Below are 17,459 nucleotides of genomic sequence, written 5' to 3' on the forward strand. Positions count from 1 at the left end.
TATAAAACGGCATATTTGTTTGCTGAAATTTGAGTGTTGAACTCACTGAGCAGCTGAAAATTCACGTTTGAATTCGCTTTCCAGTGCTGTTCACACTGAGTACCAGATCAAAACACGTTTTCAGTATTTTTAAGTTAGTTTGAGTCTCGTGCTTTATTATGTGTGTAGTAGTGGCGAAGGGAGCAAACAGAAATAGACTTTTATTTTGAAATGATCAGCTTCCACCCGGAAGTTAAACACTCGGCGGTCGTCCCGGTGTTTTTCACTCTGTGCTTAAGTCTTTGAACATCCAAGGGGTTTTATTTTTATTTACCCCCGTTAACGGGAGAAAATGTCCGCGCAGGGCGACTGTGAGTTCCTGGTGAAGCGCGCGCGGGAGCTCGTGCCGCAGGACCCGTATGCTGCAAAAGCCTGGCTGATCACCGCGCGCACCCTCTACCCCACAGACTTCAACATTCAGGTGATGATAAACACCCCACGATCATCATATACAGTTCTGTCCCGCAGCAACAACAATCCCACTGCATTTGACACCACTGCACACATCATTCAGGGGTTTTCAATCTTTTAGATGTCACGGACCTCCAAATACGATCATCATCCTCATCCTAAAATCCTATATATAGTTTCTTGAGTTTAAATTGTGAAAATAATATTATAAATATATGTAAAATATTATTTGTAAAATACATTCTATGAGGCTCACTATAGTACTGTACTGTTAGATGTAAAGCTTCTTTATTTAATTTAAATTTATTTGTTTTTAATTATTTTATTTATTTTAGTTTAGTTTAATCTTATAGATTACTGTATAAGATTGATGCAGGCAAGCAACGCCAAGGTCATGGGTTCGATTCCTAGGAAATCCATGAACTAATTAAATGTATATCTTGCGTATCTGAATGTGCTCATTAGACTCCTCTAAGCGGATGGAAGGAGCTGTGCATCGTGTGTGTTTGCAGGCAGTTTTGTGTCTGATGTGTGTTATGTTCATGTGTTCAGTATGAGATGTACAGCATCGAGCGCAACGCTGAGAGGACGGCCTCCGCCGGCAGACTCCTGTACGACATGTGAGTTCACAATACACACATTCACTGTGGATGAGTTCATGATTGCAGGTGTTTAAAGGATTAGTTCAGAATTCAAATGTCCTGATAATTTACTCACCCCCATGTCATCCAAGATGTTCGTGTCTTTCTTTCTTCAGTGGAAAAGAAATGAAGGTTTTTGAGGAAAACATTCCAGGATTTTTCTCCATATAGTGGACTTCACTGGGGTTCAACGGGTTGAAGGTCCAAATGTCAGTTTCAGTGCAGCTTCAAAGAGCTCTACATGATCCCAGACGAGGAATAAGAGTCTTATCTAGAGAAACCTTCGGCCATCTTCTAAAAAAAATAAAAATTCTATACGTTTTAACCACAAATGCTCATCTTGCACTGCTCTGTGATGCTCCACGCATTACGCAATCACGTTGGAAAGGTCACGCGTGACGTAGGCGGTCAAAAATACTCTTATTCCTCGTCTGGGATCATGTAGAGCTCTTTGAAGCTGCACTGAAACTGACATTTGGACCTTCAACCCGTTGAACCCCAGTGAAGTCCACTATATGGAGAAAAATCCTGGAATGTTTTCCTCAAAAACCTTCATTTCTTTCCGACTGAAGAAAGAAAGACATGAACATCTTGGATGACATGGAGGTGAGTAAGTTATCAGGAAATTTGAATACAGAAGTGAACTAATCCTTTAATGTCCTTGATGATCTCATTGGTGCTTCCTGTTTCACAGATTCGTGAATTTCCCCGAGCAGCCGGTTGTCTGGCGTGAGATTGCAGTGATCACTGCGGCATTACGAAACGACAGCCAAGACAAACACGCACAGTTTCTCAAAGGTGCGTGACGTACATCAATATGTGTTATTTATAGTTTTAGTTAAAGTTCCCCATTATACAATTTTGAAGGCTCCTGATGTTGTTTCAGAGTCTCCTACAACAGGTTTACATTCATCCAAGGTCAAAAAACACTTTAATTTTCTCATAATATCCATTGCAGCATCAGCTCTTTTCTCTCAGTGTCTGAAACGGTTTGTTCGAAGATTCGGTCTCTCTAAGCCCCGCCTTTCTGAGGGCTGCTCTGCTCTGATTGGTCAGATGGCCCAGTCTGTTGTGATTGGTCAGAAACCAAACGTCCATTACCATATATGGTTTTCAGCTCTTCCTCAGCACTTGATACACAGTGATATGAACAGTAAAAATGGCATTGGTCATTGTCTCTTTTAGGACACAATAACTTTATTTGAGATGCACTTTGATCTTTGAAGCTTTACAGACCTTTTACATTCACAAACAGCTCTATTACACACTACATGAAAGGTCATTTTCAAAAAAGCATAATGGGGCACTTTAATAATAATAACCGTTTATCAACTACTGTACTGTTGTTGAGTAATATGCATGTGATTATTGTAATTTCTTCAGTAATCGGGGTGTGTGTGTGTGTGTGTGTGTGTGTGTGTGTGTGTGCAGGTGTTTTTGAGACTCTTCCAGGTCCAGTTCAGTGTAAGATGCTCCTGAAGGCCACAGAACAGTGTTTCAACACGCTGGAGAAAGCAGAGATGCTGCTTCTGTTACTCAAGAGATTCCCGGAGTCTGTCGTTCAGCATGGAGTGAGTGGAATCATCCACACACTGATCTTTCTTTCTTGCTTTATATTATTTCATTTATTTGACAGCGACAGCGCTCCGTAATGATTAGAAACAAGACTGTAAATAAGCCATATAAGCTAATATTCATCTGTTGTCTCTGGTCATTTCTTAAAAAGGCAACCTGAACTTTAATAATTCTGTGTAAATGAAGCATTTGTGATTCCTTTATAAATACATTTATTTCGTATGCCTCTGTTATGATTATTTTTAAGTCCTTTTTATGTAAAGCACTTTGAATTAACATTAAACATAATGTGCAATATAAATAAGCTTCACATATGAAAGTACACATTAATACTAATAATTCTTTTGTGGGTTGATGCATAATCTTTTGAGAAATAATAATTTTTTTCAACCTAATGCAAACTCTGCATTACCCCTGACCCCTTGACCTCTCTTCCAGGTCAGTTTGGGAGAGTCACTGTTAGAGGCGGAGACTGTAGAGGACCTGGACACGCCCGTCAACTGCTTCAGGAAGTTGTTTGGTACAAATTTATCCTCTCTTCATTATTTTAGTTTTGTGTTTTTGTGTTTTTTCCTTGAGTAACTTTGTTTTTCATTTGTTGGTCTCGTTCTCAGTGTGTGACGTTCTGCCGCTGATTCTGAATAATCCAGAAATGTGTCTCCCCGTCAGTCTGCTGTATAAGTACATGCACAAAGCAGCAGAGTTTTATATATGTTACGTCACACGGGAGCCGTCGGCGGACGGACAGATGCAGGGTAAAAGCATGCTTTTGATTTTGCAATTAATCTATGAATTTGCATACTGCAAAAATATTGTTTTGTATAGAAGTGCACTTTTTTTTTTTTTTTTATTTATATAGCGCTTTATACGATACAGATTCAAAGCAGCTTCATAGAAGTAAACAGGACAATAACAGCATTAATGTTGCAAAGTTGATCAGTTATGAAATTGATTAAATTTCAGCTGTAAAGCAGCTCTACAGAAGACAGCAGTGTCATTATTCTAATGAAAACCTTGTTTGTACTTTCTCAGGCTCACAGGAAGTGGGCGGTCTAAAGTCTCCAGGACGGGGGCGGGGTCAGCGGTATGTGATTGACGGGCTGTCGGAGAAGTCGTCGGTGGTGACAGAGCCATGGGAGCGGCTGCTGGAGATGGTGGGCGTGGTCGGCTCGCTCTGTGATTGGCAGGGAGAGAAAGGAAGCCGGTGAGAATCTGTAAAACGGTGTCATAATGATTGATGTGTATGATCAGCTCTTAATCTATATCTGTGTGTGTGTGTGTGTGTGTGTGTGTGTGTGTGTTGTAGGTCATACTCAGAGCTCCTGCAGCGTATAACGGAGTTGTGTCGGTACATGTCTGCTGCGGATGGGGAAGGTTTAGCCCGCTGCTGTGGTCAGATCGTCACCTGCTGCACGCTGGTGCTGTTTCACAGCGCTTTTCACTACGTCTCTGCTGTGCAGCCATCACTGTTCCAGGGTCAGTGTGCGTGTGTGTGTGTGTGTGTGTGTGTGTGTGGGTGTGCAAACATTGACATTCACTTACAACCCGAATTCTGGAAAAGTTGGGACGCTTTTTAAATTTGAATAAAATGAAAACTAAAAGACTTTCAAATCACATGAGCCAATATTTTATTCACAATAAAACATAGATAACAAATGTTTAAACTGAGAAATTTTACATTTTTATCCACTAAATGAGCTCATTTCAAATTTGATGCCTGCTACAGGTCTCAAAAAAGTTGGCATGGGGGCAACAAATGGCTGAAAAAGCAAGACATTTTGAAAAGCTTCAGCTGGGAGAACATCTAGCAACTAATTAAATTGATTGATATCAGGTCTGTAACATGATTAGCTATAAAAGGGATGTCTTAGAGAGGCAGAGTCTCTCAGAAGTTAAGATGGGCAGAGCTGTGAAAGAGTGCGTAAAAAGATTGCGGAATACTTTAAAAACAATGTTCCTCAATGTCAAATTGCAAATCTCATCATCTACAGTGCATAACATCATCAAAACACTCTGTGCGTAAGGGACAAGGGACAAGGCCGAAGACCTTTATTGGATGCCCGTGGTCTTCGGGCCCTCAGACGACACTGCATCACTCATCGGCATGATTGTGTCAATGATAGCGCTGCACGATTAATCGTAATCGAATCGAAATCGCGATTTGGCTTAGTGCGATTATGACATCGCAAAGGCTGCGATTTTTAATTATATAAATATGTACACAGCGTGTTAGTGAAGAGCTGCTCTGTGATCAGTAGTAAATGACGCTCCATCTGAGAACACTGCATTAGAAAAAGCAACACACGTTAAATATACAAACTTTCCAAATATGAGAAGCCTTTATGAACTTCTTTTCTAACAAAAGACAACATTTAATGTGTTTTTACTCCAAACTCACTTCATAAAGTCAGTTGAGTGTTTGAAATAGCATTTTATAAATATACTTTATTATTATGGAAATTATTACCCGAGAAGGCTTGAAGAAAACATATAAACAATGTATTGTTGTAGTCGTCTGTTTATTTTATTCATGTTTAATCAATCAAAGCGTTTCTACCTTCTTTTTATTCAGTCACAGCGATAGCATGATGCCCATTGAGGATTTCCTGGAAGAGCGTTTGTTATATTGCATATATTTGGAGTATTTGGAGTATCTGCTCAAGGGCGCCCTCCGGCGTCTAGTATGAAACAGACATGTTTAGCCCAAGTAAAGCTCACTCAATCCTATTCAGGGTAAAAATAAGAAAAATAATTCCTCTCTCTAAAGAACTTTGAGGGGAACATATAATCAAGATGTTTTTCTCCAGCGTACATATATGTACAGGGTTTTTTTCCACAGTGGATGCAAAAGAGGCACGTAGTTCATATTAAATACATGGACTCCATTTTTGATTTTGCATACCTCCTGACAAAAATAAAGAAATTATTGAGACAGTTTTATCATAATAATATAATATTTGATAATAAATCCTTAGACCTTTCTAATGATTTATAGATATACTGCTTGCATGTTAACAGGTAACACCACATTTTGTCATACAAGTTTTAAATATTATTTTCTAATTATTATAGTTTTATTTTATAATTAAATACTAATGCTAAATACTTTAATAATGAAAGTTATTACAACAGTAATATTTCTTATTTGGTTTAATATTTTTATTTAGCAATAATGATAATAATAATAATAATAATAAAAATAATTAAATTTCTGGCCAAATTGTGCAGCCCTATAAACAAGCAAAACAAGCCTAGTATTGTTTATAATTTTTTATTTATTATTATTTTTTTTTCATAAAATCGAATTTTAAATCACAAATCGCAATTTTAACCAGAAAAATCACAATTCGATTTTTTTTCTCCAAATCGTGCAGCCCTAGTCAATGGCATTACTAAATGGGCACAGGAATGCTTCCAGAAACCACTGTCGGTAAACACAATCCGCCGTGCCATCTGCAGATGCCAACTAAAGCTCTATCATGCAGAAAAGAAGCCATATGTGAACATGGTCCAGAAGCGCCATCGTGTCCTGTGGGCCAAGGCTCATTTAAAATGGACTGTTTCAAAGTGGAAAAGTGTTCTATGGTCAGACGAGTCCAAATTTGACATTCTTGTTGGAAATCACAGACGCCGTGTCCTCCAGGCTAAAGAGGAGGGAGACCTTCAAGCGTGTTAGTTCAAAAGTCAGCATCTCTGATGGTATGGAGGTGTACAAGTGCATACGGTATGGGCAGCTTGCATGTTTTGGAAGGCACTATGAATGCTGAAAGGTGTATAAAGGTTTTAGAGCAACATATGCTCCCCTCCAGATGACGTCTGTTTCAGGGAAGGCCTTGTGTATTTCAGCAGGACAATGCAAAACCACATACTGCAGCTATTACAACAGCATGGCTTCGTCGTAGAAGAGTCCGGGTGCTGAATTGGCCTGCCTGCAGTCCAGATCTTTCACCTATAGAGAAAAATATGTCAAAGATGACCACAAACTCTTCAGCAGCTGGAAACCTATATCAGGGAAGAATGGGACCAAATTCCAACACCAAAACTCCAGAAACTCATAACCTCGATGCCCAGACATCTTCACACTGTTTTGAAAAGAAGAGGAGATGCTACACCATGGTAAACATGCCCCCGTCCCAACTATTTTGAGACCTGTAGCAGGCATCAAATTTGAAATGAGCTAATTTTGTGCATAAAATTGTAAAATTTCTCTGTTTAAACATTTATTATGTTATCTATATTCTATTGTGAATAAAATATTGGCTCATGTGATTTGAAAGTCTTTTAGTTTTCATTTTATTCAAATTTAAAAAACGTCCAAACATTCGGGTTGTAGAAAATTCATGCAATTATTGTATGAATTCAAACCGATCAAAATTTTGTGGTAATGTTAAGCGATCTCTCTTTAAACTGTAGAAATGTCACGGCCAGATGTTGTTGCAGGTCACGCGTCTCTGAGCTCGTGTCCCTGGGTTCTGCTGGAGGATCTGTCGAGTGTTTACACGGATGTAGAAGTGGAGCGAAAGCACGCGCACAAGAAACGCAAGCTGGCCGACGGACGAGAGAAAACCATGGTGAGTCACAGAGGTCAACGTTTATAGGTCATTATTGATCTGTGTGAATGTATGTGGAGTACATCACTGCTGACTGTCTGACCGTGTGTGTGTGTGTGTGTGTGTGTGTGTGTGTGTGTGTGTGTGTGTGTGTGTGTAGAGCTCTGATGATGAGGATGTGTTGGCCAAAGGCAGAGGGCGGTACATCGTGGTGAATAAAACAGAGATGCCGAGTTGGGCCGAGACCTTGGAGCACTTCCGTACAGCCAGAGAAAGCTGGGATCTGCTGCATTCACACCAGAGCCTGGAGACAGGTCTGAGAGAAACCATTTACAAATATTCATAGTTGTATAAAATTGTGTCCTGACTCAACAGCTGATAATATATTCCACCGGTCATGATAAGTTTTAAACTGTAAATGAGGAACTCTTGTGTCATTGGTTTATTCCAGAGTTTGTTAAGATCTGCTCATCGTGGAAAACTGAGATGTGGTTGTGGTTTCGGATTTTCCTCACAGATATGATCATTTATCAGGTATGATTTGGGTTTGATGTTTTATTGTTTTGTTGCTTAATTAATTGATAACATAGATCATATCTTAAGTCATATATTCATATAACGGTTTCTAGTTAAATATTATCAACAGCTAAATCTTGCTCTTGTGTGAGAAAATGTTGAACTGCCTTTTATTTTTATGTTTTCATTTTAATTGTAGTTTATTAAACTTATTTTAGTTAGCTAATGTTTGTTTTTCATCTAATATTTATATTTTATTTTATTCCATTTTTTTTTTTTTTTTAATAAGCAAAAATATTTTTAATAGTTTAGTTTTAGTTAACGATAATAACCCATAGGAATAAAAAAATTAAGGTAATTTCTGTGGCAAAAATTGTGTTAAAGTTGTTCTTTATCGGTCCGTGTGTGTGTTCAGGGTCAGTACCGGAAGGCTCTGTCCAGTCTAGCTCTGATGTCATCACTGCAGATCCAGCAGAACCAGAACCAGAACCAGAACTCCCTCTCGACCTCCTCAAACCTGGAGACACACAGGGCGATCATACAGCAGGCCTCCTGTCACTATGCCCTGGGAGAGTACAGGGTAACACACACACACTCTCTCACACACACACACACACCGACTGTATTCAGCGTGTCTCATCTCCTTCATGCTGTGGTTTGTCAGATGGCGTGTGAGAAGCTTCTAGAGGTGGTCGCTGGTCTGACGCCCCAGAATCAGGAAGCAGTGAAGAGCAGCGAGGAGCAGCGCAAACCCCGGAGCAAAACCAGGAAAGGTGCGTCTGTCATACAGCATATACAAGCCGAGTCATCTAATTAATATTCATGAGCCAAGTTTTACATCACTCTCTCTCTCTCTCTCTCTCCTCTGTTGCTAGGTAATGATCTGAGGCTCATCCCCTGCACCAGTAAATCCATCCTCCCCTTCTGTCTGCAGCTCATGCTGGCGTGTTTCAAGGTACCAGATCTGAATCTTTCACGTCACAGGTCAACATTTGAATTCGTTTTTTAACGTGTTTCGTCTCTCTCTCTAAGCTGAGGGCTTTCACAGACAACAGAGATGACCTCGCTCTTGGTCATGTGATCGTTCTCCTGCAGCACGATTGGCCACAGGGTGAGAATCTCTTCCTGAAGGCGGTGGATAAGATCTGTCAGCAGGGCAGTTTCCAGTACGAGAACTTTTTCAACTACGTCACCAGTATCCTTCACGTTGTTATTTACGCATACAGGTTTTATATTCTTATATTAATTGATAAACTACTAAAAATGACCTTGTAAAGCCTGACATATAAAATAATAGTCAGAATGTTTATTGAACCTTTTAGACAAGTTTCATAAGTGTTTTGTCCTTGACCAGCTTTCTCCACTAGACATTGACATGTTAGAAGAGTTTGCTTACCTCCGCACTACAGAAGGTGGGCGGGTCCAGCTGGAGCTGCTGCCCAATCAGGGGATGCTTATCAAGTAAGTCCCGCCCACATCACACACACCAGCCTTTAGAACTGATTTAAATGATGAAAAGTGATCATCTAAGGTCTCTCCCTCCTTCCTGCTTCCTCTCCTTTTGTTTTGAACAATGAATAGGCTGCGGTTACGACATACAACCACGACAGGAAGGGAGTGTTTTCCTTAGCCTGCTTTCTGATTGTTTGTGCTGACGTCTGAAGTGCTGTTCTCTTTTATGATTAGTTTTATGGGCTGTGTCTGATATTGTGTAAGAGGAATCGCTGAGTCTCGAGCTCTGTAATGAAGTTGAGGTGTGTTTAGGGTTGGGAATTGAGAGCATAGTTTTAAAAAAATGAGATAACTTACAAATATATTACTTTCGTCATGTCCAATTTAAAATGAAGCAAGAACTGTAATGTTATGAGGAATATTACAGCGTTTAGTTATAGTGGTATTTTAGTTGAAGAATGGGCTGGAAGAAAAGTGTCCCTCAGTTATTTTAAGCCGGTTATAACCAGTTGGATGTACATTATCCCGCTTATTACACGGCTTCTTGCCACTTTATTATCATTGAGATACTATTATAGTTTTTATTAATACTTAGAGTTAGGTTTTATTTATATATTTTCCATTTTCATTTTCATTTTAGCTAAAGTTTTAGTAATTTCATTTTTAGTAATTTATATGTATTATATATTTATTTATATTTTTATTAATTTTATTTTTATTTTATTTTTATTTGTTTTTATTTTAGTTTTAGCTAAAAATGAAACAAGTTTTTTTAATATTTTATTATTATTTTAAATATAGTAAATAATGTACAGTCGTATCACTTGTTACGTGGCTTTTCACTTCATAAATAATGACATAATGATCAATAATGAAATATTGATTTGTGAAGAAACTGTTTTAGTAATTTTTTTATTTATATTTTTATTAATTAATTTAATTGATTTTTATTTATAAAATTTGAAAAAATTTTCTATTAATACAATTTTATTAGTTTTTATTTTAGTTTTAGCTAACAAAAAATACAAATAAAATAAGTTTAAGTTGTTTTTTTTTAAAATATTGTATTATTTTAAATACAGTAAATAATCAGAAATGAAATATTGGGGGATAATGTAAAAAATCACACATTAGTTTACAAAACAGTCATTCTGGCAACAAGACGAATACTTCAGCACCGTTACCGTAAGCATACTATTAATAGTGAAGTCCTCCATTTTCATTTTACAGTAAATACAGTCGATGACTGAGGCTGCGTTTGAATGAAACGAGAGAAAGTGCGTCCATCTGCCGTGTGATACGCGGAAACATGAAATAAGTCTGCATGATGTCATTATCAGCCAATAACTGGCCTCGGAATGTTGCGACTGACCAATCAGAATCAAGCATTTCAGAGAGCCGTGTCATATTTCTTGATGAGGCGTTTGTTTCCGCTGTGGTAGTGTTGGCGGTGCGTTTATGAGTTCGGCCCTGTCACGCGGGGTGCTGATGAAATGGTGTTTGCTGTCCGTAGGAACCCCAGCCCCGCCCTGGGGGTGGAGTTAAACACCCTGCTGCTTCCAGGGGCTCAGAAGGCTGACAGGTACCCCACCCCCATCATCGAAACCCCGCCCCCAAACTCCTCCCAGCCTGCTCATGCGTTTACATTCTCCTTCTTTGAGTTCTTTTCACTGGGTTTTCATTCTGTTCAAGCATTTTCATTTTGCAAGATTGTTCCTGTTCTCATACGGCTCCTTTTTCCGTTGTGTTTTACTCAAATGGCTGTGAAGTCTTTGAAGAACGTTTTTTGTTCATTTGATGACATTGTGTTTGTAGTTTTCATTGGATTTCAGCGTTTTACATTTTACGAGTGAATCTCACAGAAAACGTCAAGAAACGTCTGGGTCACATTTCACCCGAGGATCAAAAGAAATGAATGATGCATAATGAAAATCAACCCATTTGCATTATTTTCATGATAGAATTTGGATTCTCATTTAATTATTTTGCATTTTAATAATATAAATTGTAAACGTGTTTGTGAAGAACAAGTGAAAGTAGAGCTGCACGAGTCTGGATACATTGAGAATCACAATTGTTTTGTTTCAAACAGAGATCATATTTTAAACAACAACTAAACAAAATAATGTAATTTACTAGAGGTTCTGACAGAATGTTATTGCTGCAGTCTATTTAAAATGTTAAATTCATCTGAATTAATTATTTTAAAAATCAGGTTGAATGAATGATTCAATGACTCATTCATAAAGACTCCACTTGTTTCATTACTGGATGAATCTGTGTTTTTGAACAGATCTCTTGAGTGAGTGATTCAATGACAAATACATTTTTAAGTCACTTGTCGCCACCTACTGGTTTAATGATGTAATCAATACAATCCTTATTTGAAACGCCTTGTTACTTTCAAAAGGTGATTTACTCGATTTTGATCACTACCGTAGACATCAGTGTTTATAAATGAACTATAAACTTTTATCCCAGTACTTCTGTCATAATATGAATATTTGTTATTATGTTAGTATTTCTCCAAAATAGGCTTTGTTTGGGATGGAATATGAGCCAGACTTTCTTTGTGAGGTTCACCCTTATATGTATTTTCTGCCACAGTATTTGTGTGTGTGTGTGTGTGTGTGTGTGTGTTCAGTGTTTTGTTGGAAGGGATGTGCACAGCTCTTATTGTTCTGAATGTGGAGAAACTGCTGTTTTGGAAGCGTCTTGTTTCATTTAATGTCTTGGAGACCCATATCAGCTCTGTGTTTTTCACACGCCGTGTGTCTGTTTTCATAGACATCACACCGTAACTCGAGGAATCACCAAAGGCGTGAAAGAGGACTTTCGTCTGGCGATGGAGCGTCAGGTGTCACGATGCGGAGAAAACCTGCTAACGGTGCTCCATCGTTTCTGCATTAATGAAAAGATCATCCTCATCCAGTCATTACCCTGAGCGACCTGTGACCTTTAACCTTAAATTAAACCTTGTTTCAGATGGTTTTGCTATCGTTTTTGTTACTTTACACTCTTATAATGTAAGAGGGCATGATAACAGACATGTTTTTCTTACATTAAGCTCCAGACATGTTTAAAGTCACATCCAGCAGAACTCATTTAAGGCATTTTTTATTCCAGGTATTAATTTGACAAACAATAAGAAAGATTCAGCATTTCCATATTCTTTGTCTGTAAATGGAGATTGCTCTGTTAAATGTTTTTTTGTATTGTTGTAACATACTTAATGGACTATACTGCGTTTTGTGTAATATAATGTTTTCTGGCAGCTCATAATAAATAAAACAGTGTTTCTCTAGTTGTATACTGAGATTAATTTCATAAATGCTTTGCTCTAACTTGTTTCAGGCCATCCATCACTAGACATACATGGTAGTTTTGTTTTTAGGTACCAATCTTTGGAATTAACAGCTTTCAATCATTGGCTCTCAACCTTTTTGACCCCAAGGCCCCATAAATTTCAGATTTAGGAGTTTTTAAGTGTCCCACTCATTTAACCAATGAATTTGCATGACTTTTCCAGTCGTTTGTGTTTCAATGCATAAGGATTTTAAAAACAAACTTTTATATATATATATATATATATATATAAATTTTTTTTTTTTTTTTTTTTTTTACTCAAATTATACCTGATTAAATATTTTAAAGCTTGGCATAATCAGAAAAAAAATTATATTCATTATAAAAATGCCCATTTTTAAGTTTTTATTGATTTACTTTTCTAGTACAAGTTTTGACAGAGTAAATGAAATTATTAATGGCATGTTGCATGAAATAAATGTACATTGAAATATAAGCATAAATAAGCTTTATGAATAAATAAACCTTTTTGCATGTTACATGATAAAGGACATGAAATACCTGAAATATGCCTTGAAATGAACATCATGATATATGAAGCAGATGACATAAATCTAATCATTATATCACAAAATGATTAAATGTATAGTGAAATGTTGCAGTTAGTAAACATATGTCTAAAAAGACTGAAATATTACATAATACAAAAAACAACAACATGAAATTTGCATTGAAATGAATATTTTCCCTTTCACCTGTCAAAGTCTTGAAGGCGAGGTCTAAAGAACTGCTTTGTTTTTGAGAGTAGAAATCGAGCTAATTGATTACATGTAATACGCGCCTTAATTATGGCTTATATGTCATTGTACATTTAAAGGTTTATTGCAACATTACATGGCTTATTTAAGAATTCCATTATGTATGTATTTATTTATTTATTTATTTATTTTATTTAGTTTGCTAAATCCCTCAATATTCCAGGACTAGAAGTCACACTTTTAAAATTAGGCTACCTCTTGTATCCAGGTTGAGGTGGTGAATTAAAATTAGAAATATCTTGATTTTAGATTAGTTTTATCTTGTTTTGTTGAGGCCCCCTAGTGGACCCTGGAACCCTTGTTGAGATCCACTGCTCTAAATAAATATATGCTAAGACAATCTCTATGAAATAAATTTGTAAAACTCCTCTCATCACTCTTCTTCTCTCTCTGATGGAATGGGAAGGTTGGCCTGCAGAGCTGCTCTGAGATTTGCCCAAAACAGCTTCTGCTTGGCTCCTTCCTGTGGCCACTCTAGATATGTGCGTCTGGACATCATGGCCTTGAGTTGGTAGTACTTGGAGGGAATGAGATATAACGGCAGAGGTTCCAGCAGAATAAGGAGGATGCTATCCATCCCTCGCATTACCCTCTGGTGATTGGCGAAGTAGAGCTCGTAGTGGCACCATTCGCTCTGGACGAAATGTGACGACAGTACGAAGACGCACCTTCTGCTGTGCTCGATGCATCGGAGGATGTTCTGAACGATCGTCTTTCCCGGGATAAAGTCCCGCTCGTGGTGACAAACTCGCAACCCACAATCGCCCTCGAGCTTGGGAAGAAATTGAGCTTTGACCCAGTCTGCGTTCTTTTGGCTGTACGATATGAACGCATGAAAGCGCAACCCCTCCATATCCTCAGTCTTCTTCTGGGAGGTTATTGCGTGGTGCTTGGCGCGTGTCCATTTCCACATCATCTTGAGATACCACGGCACGTCCAGCCGATGGCAAAGAAGGCTGATGGCAACTACCAGAGTGACTGTCGGGATCAGAATCGTAACAGCCAGGATCCAGCCATCACAGGATATCTCAGGAAGGTAGAAGTCTTTTAGCATGGTGTTGCTCCTGGATTCTGGGTAACTACATTGATATCCTTCCGGCCAGTGGCCGAGAGTCACACCAGGAGTTTGTGTTGCTTGGTTTTTGATGAGAGCTGCGAATTCTCGCAAAGCACAAGTGCAGATGAAGGGGTTGCGGCTCAAGTCAAGATCTTTGAGATAAGGACAAGTCTCGAGGGTTCCCGGTAAAGGCGAATGGATGGAGTTTGTTCTTACTTGGAGCTTCTGCAGGTTTGGGAATGCTTGACAAGTGGGAAGGTCCAGCAAGCGGTTATCTGCTAGGTCCAGGATGCTCAAGTCTTCTAAGACCCCAACATCTGCAGGGACTGTGGTCACTCGATTATTCCGGAGGTTTAAGATTCTTATGGAATCGGGCAAACACTTGAAGATGCTCTGGTCAAACCCATTTGAGGACAAATCCACGTGGGCAACTTTGCGAGGCCAAACGCACTTGCCTTGTTCCTCGGAATAAGTAAGCTTGTTCTGACTGAAGTCAGCGTATTTCAGTGAGCTCATGAGATGGATTCTGGAGGTCAGCGGTCCAAGATGTTTCAGGTTGTTGCCCCTCAGAACCAGACTTTCCAGGTTTGTTAGTGTACTACATTCTGTATCTGGACCAACCGAGAAGATGTTTTCCGTAAGGGCGCAATCGGACAAGTCCAACACCTCGATCTTGCTAACAGTCTGAGGGCAGGTCATAAAGATGATGGGCGTTTGGGTTAAACTAACTTTTCTCGCTGGCATGCTTATGAAGAAGTCATAGAGCTCTGTTTGGTTGAAGATGAATTCGGTTACAGACGCTCTTCTTGTAGAGAAGGACTCCAACAAGCGGCTCGAGGACACAGGCCTGCCGTCTATCATTTTTGTCATGGTAAGGTCTGAGAAGGAAAGCTGTTGAATGGCAGATGACAGTATTGTGTTTACACAGCCTGTCAGAACTTCCCAGGTGGTTTTTACCTTGGAGATTTCTAGACTAATGGTGCGTACTGTTCCTCGCTGGCATATCTGCTGGAGAACCTTCATCTCGCTGTCCATCTTGGTGAATTCTACCTCTTTAAATGATGCAAAAACATCATCAGCGACTGCAATATCTAGGTCTTTGTTGGACAGGGCGATGACGGCCTTCTCTGCATGGGCACCCATTAGACTCCTCTCTTCATACTTCTGTAGCTTATCAGTATTAATGAAGAGCGTTTTCAAAGTAAGATTGGCAATGTAAGTAAAGTCTTCGTTGCCGATTGAAATGGCACTCAGGCCAAGCCACTGCAGGTGTTTCAGGGTAGAAAATTCCTTCCCTAGTGCCATGACGGAAAACATGTTGGATGACAAGTCTAAGAACTGCAGATTTCCCGCCTTAAGCAGGTATGGTTGGTCAGAGAGGTTCTGGAGTCTGTTGTGCGACAGGTCCAAAATCTCCAAAGCCGGTGTGGAGTTAAATGTGTCCATGTCTATGTTTTCCAGTATATTCCAGGACAGATTGAGGAAATGGAGTCGTGGTGTAGTGCTGAAGTCTTTGCCGCTCAGCGTCTGGATGTGGTTCAGCGACAGATCCAAGTCCTCTGTAGATGGTTTCAGGCCGGGAGGAACCGAGGACAGGTTCTGAGATGAGTAATTCACTATGATCCTTTTAATGGCCAGAACGAGAGATGGGTGTAAACACGTGACATAAACAGACATCAACCACCAGCATGACGGCTTCATCTTTCTGACACGAGTGAATCTGAGGAAGAAAAAACACTCTTGATTTCATTTCCCATTTCAAGTCAACCGCATTTTTGACTTCTCACAGTTTTCACTTTTACTTAATCCCAAGCATTAGTTTGCATTGTAGTTGCATAGCAGCAGTATTTTTCATTTTTTAGGGGTTTTTTTTTTCTATGTAAATTTAGGTTTTTCTGCACTTGCTCTACTTTTACTGTGAGGCAGAAGACATTTGAAAGCAAAAGAAATTAAATGTTGAATATGCTCATTTTTGGCATAGATAGATAGACAACAGACAGACATATAGATAGATAGATAGATAGACAGACAGACAGACAGATAGATAGATAGATAGATAGATAGATAGATAGATAGATAGATAGATAGATAGATACATAGATACATAGATAGATAGATAGATAGATAGACAGACAGATAGACAGACAGATAGACATACATATAGATAGATAGATAGATAGACATACATATAGACATACAGACAGACAGACAGATAGATAGATAGATAGATAGATAGATAGATAGATAGATAGACAGACAGACAGGCATATAGATAGACAGACAGATAGACAGACATATAGATAGATAGATAGATAGATAGATAGATAGATAGATAGATAGACATACATACAGACAGACAGACAGACAGACAGACAGATAGATAGATAGATAGATAGATAGATAGATAGATAGATAGATAGATAGATAGATAGATAGATAGATAGATAGATAGATAGATAGATAGATAGATAGATAGATAGATAGACAGACAGGCATATAGATAGACAGACAGACAGACAGACAGACAGATAGATAGATAGACAGATAGATAGATAGATAGATAGATAGATAGATAGATAGATAGATAGATAGATAGATAGACAGACAGGCATATAGATAGACAGACAGACAGACAGACAGACAGATAGATAGATAGACAGATAGATAGATAGATAGATAGATAGATAGATAGATAGATAGATAGATAGATAGATAGATAGATCTTTTTCTCTTACCCGTCCGCTGTGGAGGTTAGCTTACACTGTTTACACTTGGTTGATCACTGTCTTTTGAAACTGTTGATCATATTCAAATGATGTTACTGAACTTCTGCTTTTCCAGCTGTTTCACTTCTCTAAACGTCAGACATTTACTGACAGTCACTGAGTTATTTACTCTGAGAGATGGAGCTTCATATGAAAGTAATACTTTGACTTTAAAAGCAGGCATCATAAAAGTTTCTCCATCACAGAAAGAATTCATGTCACAGCAAGTTTGTGCTAGTTTTGTTTCGAATATTTGTGTTGTATGAAGGATCAAACCCATCTGGTTTAGATGTCGAAATAGCCTTCTGAACACTTGCATGGTTGTGCAA

At 38.6% G+C, this 17,459-nt stretch overlaps 2 protein-coding genes across 6 annotated transcripts; one reads left to right on the top strand and one right to left on the bottom strand.

Annotated features, from left to right (window-relative positions):
* Window positions 1-40: 40 nt before the first annotated feature.
* ints10 (integrator complex subunit 10) lies at window positions 41-12,488 on the top strand. Of its 5 annotated transcripts, none has more exons than XM_051861045.1 (18): window positions 41-460; window positions 1,003-1,070; window positions 1,786-1,889; window positions 2,523-2,662; window positions 3,105-3,186; window positions 3,281-3,421; window positions 3,699-3,870; window positions 3,973-4,142; window positions 7,080-7,237; window positions 7,377-7,530; window positions 7,668-7,750; window positions 8,148-8,312; window positions 8,397-8,505; window positions 8,608-8,687; window positions 8,765-8,927; window positions 9,100-9,193; window positions 10,698-10,766; window positions 11,972-12,488. In XM_051861045.1, exons 1-18 carry the CDS (start codon window positions 332-334, stop codon window positions 12,126-12,128), a joined length of 2,238 nt encoding a protein of 745 aa, XP_051717005.1. In that variant the 5' UTR covers window positions 41-331; the 3' UTR covers window positions 12,129-12,488. The 5 variants fall into 5 exon arrangements, with proteins under 5 accessions (XP_051717005.1, XP_051717006.1, XP_051717007.1 ...); XM_051861046.1 differs by having other exon boundaries at window positions 42-460; window positions 7,095-7,237; XM_051861047.1 differs by having other exon boundaries at window positions 44-460; window positions 7,107-7,237.
* A 392-nt stretch (window positions 12,489-12,880) lies between these two features.
* tlr1 (toll-like receptor 1) lies at window positions 12,881-17,361 on the bottom strand. The gene is made up of 2 exons (XM_051861044.1): window positions 17,101-17,361; window positions 12,881-16,085 (listed from the first exon to the last, which is right to left on the bottom strand). The coding sequence occupies exon 2, from the start codon at window positions 16,064-16,066 to the stop codon at window positions 13,682-13,684; it is 2,385 nt and encodes a 794-aa protein (XP_051717004.1). The 5' UTR covers window positions 16,067-16,085; window positions 17,101-17,361; the 3' UTR covers window positions 12,881-13,681.
* Between the last annotated feature and the right edge of the window lie 98 nt (window positions 17,362-17,459).

This window comes from Ctenopharyngodon idella, chromosome 14 (assembly GCF_019924925.1).
Source record: "Ctenopharyngodon idella isolate HZGC_01 chromosome 14, HZGC01, whole genome shotgun sequence".
Taxonomy (NCBI): Eukaryota; Metazoa; Chordata; class Actinopteri; order Cypriniformes; family Xenocyprididae; genus Ctenopharyngodon; species Ctenopharyngodon idella.

Coding starts and splice junctions, on each gene's coding strand:
- ints10 (XM_051861045.1), top strand. CDS start 332: ATGTCCGCGCAGGGCGACTGTGAGTTCCTGGTGAAGCGCGCGCGGGAG. Junction 1,071..1,785: donor GGCAGACTCCTGTACGACAT/GTGAGTTCACAA, acceptor CCTGTTTCACAG/ATTCGTGAATTTCCCCGAGC. Junction 4,143..7,079: donor GCAGCCATCACTGTTCCAGG/GTCAGTGTGCGT, acceptor TTTAAACTGTAG/AAATGTCACGGCCAGATGTT.
- tlr1 (XM_051861044.1), bottom strand. CDS start 16,066: ATGAAGCCGTCATGCTGGTGGTTGATGTCTGTTTATGTCACGTGTTTA.